Raw genomic sequence first — 8,417 nt, 5'->3', positions numbered from 1 at the left:
TACATGAATGATAGAAATGTGAGGAAGAATGGAAAACACTCGCATACTGAGAAAACTTATGGTTTAAGTATAGATACATTAAGCGAAGAAGCATAGGATGTTTTGAGACTCAGTAGTTATTTATATTTTTGTCCTTTATAATATTCTTTATGGTGTAGTAAAATAATTTTATCACCGGTGGATATAGGTATGATTGGTTAAATCATATGAAAACTTCATATAATTTTGTATATGAATTATTTTATCTTTATGTCTTTGCACTAATATATTTATATTGAAGCGTCCACTAAAACAATACTAGTAATTTAATCTTGGCAATTAGTGTTTTTAACTGTTGTAATCTTGATTGTTGTTTATTTTTTAACATACATGCATTAATTGGGTATGCTTGGACATATCAATTTTAATTTTCAAGTTTTGAAAGCTCAAAATTAATTTTCAATGGATTAGAAATGAAAGTAGTTTGCAAAAGGACCGGTCCGAACTTGGCTTTCATTTATCCTCTCATGATCATATGATTTTGGATGAGTAGTGTAATTCTTTTATGAATTAGAATAGCTTTCTCGTACAAATGTATGCTATTTTCCACAGCGCAATGCACCCCTTTTGTATGATATACACATGGAATAGAGGAGAAGAAATTTATGATTAATGTAGAGCCCAAATCCCAACCAATTTGCAGTCTGGTAGCGCAAGGAGAAAGAAAGAGAGGGGAAAAGCTTTTGAATCTGCTTGAAACCAGTAATTAATTACTGAATTTAAACACCCTCACTCAATTGCAGTTGCAACTTCCGCACTACATTTACAATTAATGAAAAAAGGCAGCCAATCCTCTATTAATTCCACCTTTCAACACCATTCATGAGAAAGAGGGTTCATCTGACAGTTGTCTTGAAGGGCTTTCCATTTCACTGGCATATGAAGAATAGAAATCATCCTCGCTATCCCTCTCTTTTAACTCTTCGATCTTCTCAACTGCCTCCTTCATATCCCACCTTTTTCCCACATCCCCTTCACAACAAGCCAACCCTATCTTCAACAGCTTCACCATCTCCCATTTACTGTTCGTCGTCCCTCCCATCTCTTTATCAAACACCTCATCTTCCCACTCTTCCTGGGAAACAGAATTCACCCAACTTGCCAAATCAGCGTCACTTGCTTGACCTTGTTGTAAATTTTGAGTGGGAAACTTTCCAGTTAATATCTCTAGTATCAATGTCCCAAAACTCCATACGTCGGTCTTCTTTGTTATCCGACCATGTTGTTTGTATTCTGGTGACTTATATGCGACCATGAGCGCTTGGGCAATCTCCTGGTTAATCAAGGGTACTAGACCGTAGTCAGTGAGCAGGGGCGTGAAAGACTTGCTAAGAAGAACATTAGAAGATTTCAGGTGGCTATGAGGTGCAATTAGGGTAGGGAGCTCAGTATAGAGGTATGCAAGGCCCTTGGCTATTCCTTTAATGATTTTCAACCGAGTTGCCCAATCGAGCCTTGGTTGGTCTCGAGCATGGTTACCTGATGGAGGAAGAATGAAATGGAAATTTAATTAATATAGAAAAAAAACTAGGTGTGTACATATATAAATTGTTTCGAGTTTGGAGGAACAACATACCATGAAGATGAATTGCCAAGCTGCCATTGTCAATGAAGTCAGTAACCAAGAGCTTCTCCTCCTCCCTGTAGTAGTAAGCCACAAAAGGAAGCAAATTGGGGTGTTTCAGTCTCCCTAGTCTTCTCATATGCTCTTGAAACTCTTCTTTTCCAACATTATTCATATGCCTAAACCTCTTAACAACCACGGATGACCCATTCACCAGAACAGCTTTGTAAGAAGAGCCAAAGTATCCACTGCCTAATATTTCAGCTGAGGCTTTTAGCAAGTCTTTCAAATCATACTTGTTCTCATCATTCCTTAAGTAGTACAACTTTCCTTGCTCAACCTTTTTCCCGGATTCAGTGTTAGACTCTTGAAGCTTGACCTTATCTAACTCCCTACAAGTCACTTTCAATGGTGGAGTCTCTACTTGTACTAGAGTTGTTTGGCATTTGCTGCAGCGGAGGAGGATGAAGGCTACAATGATGGCAGATAATGCCAAGGCCACAACGATACCAACAACAACCATCATTAGCGTTGTTGGTTTCTTTGGCCGAGAACATGAACCCAACGGTGCTCCACATAGATTTTTGTTACCTGTTTCCACAATTCAATAGGTGTCTTATAAGCATATGCCCAAAATTGCTCTACCATATATCTAAGACGAAGAGTATATTTGATAGTTATTCTAAGAAGTGTTTTTAGTATTTCTAATACATAAAAAATTTTATATTTCAAAGTATTAGAAAAATTAAAAACACTTGTTAAAATCACTGCCGAATGGACTCTAAGAGTGCATTTGACATTGATTTTAAAAGCATTTCTAATATTTTTAACACTTATAAAATGTATCTTTCAAGTATTAAAAATGTTAAAAACACTTCCTAAAATCACTACTAAGTGCGTTTTAAGAGTGCGTTTGATAGTAATTCTAGAAAATATTTCTAATATTGCTGATACTTGAAAAATAAAATTTTTCAAGTATTAAAAATGGTAGAAGCTTTTCCTAGTATCACTATTAAATGCACCATTAAAGTGCGTTTATAAATTATTCTAAAAAATGTTTCTAACATTTCTAACACCTGAAGAATAAAAATTTTCAAATATTAAAAATATTAAAATGTTTTTTAGAATCACTATCAAATGGACTCTAAACAATCTGTGTATCATAATTTTTACTAAGACATACACCTTTCTTGATATGGTACCATGCAAAGTGCATTTATTGAGACCACTTTATTATTATTTTTTTTTTATTTTTAGAAATAATGTAAGATTAGAATGATTATTAGTATTTTTATTTCAATATTAAGTAACAGTGGGAATGAGAATAAAAAATAAATAAATAAATTGTCAATAATATCTCTATATATAGTTTTAAATCATTTCTTGTTTTCATTTAACAAAAAATAAAAAATAAAAAAATCTCTCACCATACATAGTAAAATAATTTTTTTAGTTTCATTTAAATAAACATCTCTGAAAGTTTTTTTTTTTTTTTTTGCTAAATATTAAAAACATATTTAAGTGTGTGATTTAAAAACAAAATTGTTTTTAAAAATTTATAGCACTCTTTGATTATTGTTCTATAGAAACAATTTTTAAAACAAAACAAAATAGAAAACCATTTTTCTAATTTTTTTGTTAGAGAAATGAATTTCAAATTAAACAAAAAATTGTATTAAACTTATTAATGAGTTTAAAAATTTTTAAAAAGTAATTTGAAACTCATAAAATATATATAATAACTATAAACAATATTAATATATATATATATATATATATATATATATATATATATATATATATATATATATATATATTTAATACTTTAAATTCTTGAATGGATCTTCTAATTTTTAAGATTAATTAATTACGAACTAAATAAAAATATAAATGTGTATATATAATGAAAAATTGATTTATTTATATATTAAAAGAATTAAAATTTAGTTAATAAAATTATTTTTGAAAAAAAAATGTATTAGCAATTATTAATTTTGAATTATTATTTATATTTTAAAAAATAAATGAATTATCCTTTTATGACATGTTAATATTCATATTTTTATAATATTAATAAAAAATATATAATTTATGATTTTATTATAACATAACTATTCATATTTTATTAAAATTTACTTTTTAATTACAAAATTATTTAAGACTTGAATTAAATTTAATTTATATTGTATAAAGTGAATTTCCTTTTTTTTTTTTTTTTTTACAAAATCAAAATAAAAAATTAATTTTTAAAACACTTATCCAAACAAGGTTTTCATTTTTTATTTTTTATTTTCTATTTTCTAAACCATGTTTTTAAAAATAACTAGACTAGTAAACCAAAATACAAGCTCTTAAAAGATGAATTAAAATCTCACTTATAAGTATGATTTTACTTTCATAAAAATTATTTTTTATTTCATTCCCATCATCACTTGAATTATCCAACCATAACAATGAATGAGAAAGGGAGCAAGATTTTCATTCCCACTTCTCCTTACCCTAACAAACATGGCCTCAAGGTCAACATGCCATTAGATCACAATACCTCATCCAATCAAATTCGTTTGGTGCCATGTTTTGAATGCAATGTGTACTTGTCCATTCATTTTCTCAGTTTCATTGATTATGAGAAGGGATAACAGTATGGGATCTATAGTGGGCTTCTTTTATTCAAGTAATTAAGGGATTAATTGTTCCAAGTTTTGTTCCTGTGTATCTTTCAATTTTCGGTTTTAAACTACAGTTGCAAAGTTTGCTATAGATGAGGATCCATTGAAGTGTTATTATGGAAAGAGTAAGAAAGTGTTAAAAATCCTAAAAACATCATCTTCAACGTGGAAATTGATGATTAGTAATTGGCTATATGCAGACATCATAGTTACTCACCTGAAAATGAGGTCAACTCCATCTTCCTAAGGCTTGCCGGGATCGGACCTTCCAAGTTATTGTTGGATATGTTGAAGGATTGCAATTGAGTTGCTCTAAATTCAGGTATCTGGCCTTTAAAATGGTTCCCCTCCAATCTCAACTCCAAAATCCTAGGCAATAAAGCCAAGGACTCAGGAACCCCACCTGAAAACTTATTATGTGCCAAATGCACCTTCTTCAACGAAACCATACCCGAAAAGGCATCATCCTCTATCTCCCCAGAAAACTGGTTGTTGGATAAGAAAACTGACTTTAGTGCACTGAGTTTCTTTATTTTTGGAATGGCCCCATCAAAATGATTGTTCATGAAGCTTATACCCCTCAGATGAGGCAACTTCGCAAGGGTGTCCATTTCAATGGTGCCCATGAGTCCCATACCCTCCAGTTGTAATCCCCAGACGTCTCCATTTATGCAAATAACACCGACCCAACCTCCCGGCGAACCACCGCATGGCGTAGTGGATGTGTTCCAACTGCCTAATGCAGTAGCATTACGTAGAGAATTCTTAAACTCGAGAAGAATTTCAGACTGGGATGGTTTGGCACCAGAGGCAACATTAATGTGCACCACTGAGATGATGACGAGGAAGATTAGAGGCCAAGGTGAATAATTATGGGACATGATTCAGGTCGGTTGGTGCACGCGCTTGTGGGGCGACGTGCATGCCCTCCAGCCTCCAGTGGGGGTGCTGCAATTGATGAATGGCGGTTTGTGGGGATAGAGAAAGAAGAGGTTTGAGGGGGGAGAGCAGTTTTGATGGCACAGAAATTAGGAAGGGAGACACCGCAGCTGCATGCGCTAAGAATAGGAGGATTAGGTGGGGGAAGCAAAGGACAAAATGGATGAAGGGTGATTTGGGATTGACTAAGTCTTCCTTTTCTTCTATTTCTACACTCTCAATGCACTTACAAATAATGATTGCTTTAATAAAAACAACTTTTCTAATATTAAAAATCTAAAATGAGAAAGTTATGATAAGGATGACAATGAAACGGGTTTTTTCGGGTATATTCCATCTCAAATGAGAAAGGCTTGAGATAAAGATAAATGGGTTCGAAGCGGATTTGAGAAGTTTTCAAAAACTCGAAACAACTTCATAACAGGCTCAAGTATGACTTGTTCCACCATGCCTTGATTATATATAATTTTAAATAAAAAATTATTTTTATTATTTTTTTTGTCATTTTTTAAACTTTTAACATAAATAAAATATTATTTTTCACAAAATAAATTATAAATATTTATAATATTTTTTATTTATAAACCATATTTATTTTTAATAAAATTAAAATTTTAAAAGCAAAAAATTGAATAAAAATTAAACGGGACTAGGTGGATATGAAAATTTCCTATATCTACCCTATCTTGTTCCATCCCATTTAATTTTTTCTTTTTTTTTTCTTTTTTTTTTATAGTAAGGATGAAAATAGATATAACTAACGAGACAAGGTTGGGATAGCAGTCACCCGTCACAAACTCGCCCCATTGTTATCCCTAAGTTCCAATAATCACAAAGATCACAAGTAGTATATTTAACTTTTATAATTTCTTTTTCATCAAAATTATATAGTTTAAGAGATGGAATCAAATTAAACTTTTTAACCCAAATTAATTGGCATCATATTTACTAAATTATTAAGATTACACTCAAATTTAACTATTTTTTATAAATAAATAAAAAATAAGCATACTATCATTGGAAATCAAATGTAAAAATAATAATAGTAGAGAGAGAGAGAGAGAGAGAATAATAAATAAAATAAATTTTGGCATATTCAAATGTTTTTACACGATGGTTGCTGTTTGTTTTCTAGTATAACACAACCATAAAGAGGAGCATAAAAGCAAAATTTTGTAGAATGCCTTTTGACTAATAATTAATTTCAAATATGGGATAGAATTAATTTTTTGTAACAATTACTTAGTATCACATGTGCTACTATTAAATTTCACTAAAATTAAAATTATTAAAAAAAAAAGATATCATATAAGCATAGTTTCACAAGAAATTAAATTAAAATGAAAAAAGAATAAATAAATATATAACCCCAAGTCATATCAAATTATTTTATTACAACCAATAAAAAATAAGCCAAAAAAATTAATTAAATTTTGATATATATCTTGAAATTTTTTAATGTAATAAGTACTTGTTTTACACTAGAGTGCTACCACAAAGAGGAGAAAAAGAAGTTTCATATAATGTCATCTAATTATGCTTTCGGGTTAGATGGGTCTAAAAAGTAGTCCAACATCCTTGTATTACCCATAATTGATTGGAATGATATAAAATAATAAGAGACAAAAATACCCATTTAAGTTGTCACGTCGGATATTAAAAAAAAAAAAAGAAAAAAAAGTTGTTTGTTCACATCTAGGGGTGGCAACTGAGCAAGTTCAGGATGAGTTGCCCTCATCCCAACCCCACCCATTTATTTAAAATATTTTCCATGCACATCCCATTAAAAAAAAAAATTAAATGAGATAGGGCGAGGCGGAGAGGGTATGAGAAATTCTCATACTTGCCTCGCCCCACCCAGTTTAACTTTAAAAAAAAAAAACTTTTACCTTTTTTAAAAAATTATTTTAAATTTTTTTAACTACATTAGAATAAATATATTTTTATAAATACTTAAAATATTATAATTTTTTATAACTTATTTTAAAAGTATTTTATTATTGTATATATATATATATATCTATATAAAATAGGAAAATAAAGATTAAATTAAATTAATTTTTGAAATTAAATTTTATATCTAATTAGGACGGGGTAGGATAAGATAATACCCAAATCGTCCTGAACTCAGTTCAGGTTTTTAAAAAACTTTCAAATTCATCCCAAACTCGTTTATTTAAATTTCAAACTTGTCTGATTAAGGGCGGGGGGGGGGGGGGGGGGGGGTAGGGGGGGTATCCGAAAAAACCTATCCTATCGTCATTCCTATTCACATCAGATACCCCAATAACTTTGATTAAATAGAAGAAATCCTCCGTTTTTCTTCCCAAACTTTCATTAATGGTAGACTATTTTAATAGCAAAACCACACAAGATGATGATGATGAGGATGAAGACGACATGGGAGATCTCTCTCAATTTACTCCTCTCAACCCCTAAAAGATAAATTGAAAAAGGTTCCCTCTGTAAACTCTAAATAGGCAAGAACAAAGAAAGAGTCTTTAGAAAGTGACAACAATGAGAAGATGATCCATTAACCCTAGCAAAAATGAAGGCTCTGTTCAAGATGTTGAAACAAATGGGCTACACCTTGGGTTTAACATTGCTCAATTATTTTGAGCTCTTTTACATGAAGAGCCAACTCCGTATTCATCTCATTTGTTAATATTTCTTGTCATAATGTGCAATTTTTTTCAAAGTTTTGTGCACTGTGGCAGATTCTCCAATATTTTGGAAAGCCTTATTTATTTTGTTACTGTTAACAAAGCAAACTTTCTCTTGATATTGCATTTAGCGAGAATAAGATTAAGGGAGAATTGAGTTTCAAAGATAACATGAATTCAAAAAGAAATTTTTTTTGGGCATAATCAATTTTGTTAAATTTTTTTTCAAAGACTATCATTTTATTATTATTTATTTCTTAGGTTTTTTTTTTTTTTTTGTTTCTTTTATTGAGCTGGAAGTTTGCTATAAGGTTGTGACAACCATTTTGTTTCCCGCCTACATATATATATATATATATATTTTATCATTGATAAATTGAAGGAGGAAAATATATTATAAAGCACTATGTGTTCTTCAAATACATTTTGTTTGTCTTGATAAAAGCTATGTTGTATTTTATTAATAAAAATAAGGAAAAATAGAAAAGAAAATTCTGCTCTTGTGCCATGCTCCTTATTGTCTGGTATTTACCAAGATCCATT

General features: G+C 30.4%; 1 protein-coding gene across 1 annotated transcript; it reads right to left on the bottom strand.

The window, feature by feature from the left end:
* Positions 1–640: 640 nt before the first annotated feature.
* LOC117925598 (pollen receptor-like kinase 1) lies at positions 641–5,258 on the bottom strand. Its single transcript, XM_034844659.1, has 3 exons — positions 4,490–5,258; positions 1,616–2,194; positions 641–1,518 (listed from the first exon to the last, which is right to left on the bottom strand). The coding sequence occupies exons 1-3, from the start codon at positions 5,151–5,153 to the stop codon at positions 860–862; spliced, it is 1,902 nt and encodes a 633-aa protein (XP_034700550.1). The 5' UTR covers positions 5,154–5,258; the 3' UTR covers positions 641–859.
* Positions 5,259–8,417: the final 3,159 nt, after the last annotated feature.

This window comes from Vitis riparia, chromosome 11, assembly GCF_004353265.1.
Source record: "Vitis riparia cultivar Riparia Gloire de Montpellier isolate 1030 chromosome 11, EGFV_Vit.rip_1.0, whole genome shotgun sequence".
Lineage (NCBI taxonomy): Eukaryota > Viridiplantae > Streptophyta > Magnoliopsida > Vitales > Vitaceae > Vitis > Vitis riparia.
This window is presented reverse-complemented; position numbering and strand designations above follow the sequence as displayed.

What these genes read in the sequence shown, in the direction of transcription:
- LOC117925598 (XM_034844659.1), bottom strand. Translation starts at nt 5,153, where the DNA reads ATGTCCCATAATTATTCACCTTGGCCTCTAATCTTCCTCGTCATCATC. An exon ending in GGAGTTGACCTCATTTTCAG is followed by an intron (nt 2,195 to 4,489) that starts GTGAGTAACTAT and finishes TTGTGGAAACAG; the next exon opens with GTAACAAAAATCTATGTGGA. An exon ending in CTTGGCAATTCATCTTCATG is followed by an intron (nt 1,519 to 1,615) that starts GTATGTTGTTCC and finishes TTCCTCCATCAG; the next exon opens with GTAACCATGCTCGAGACCAA.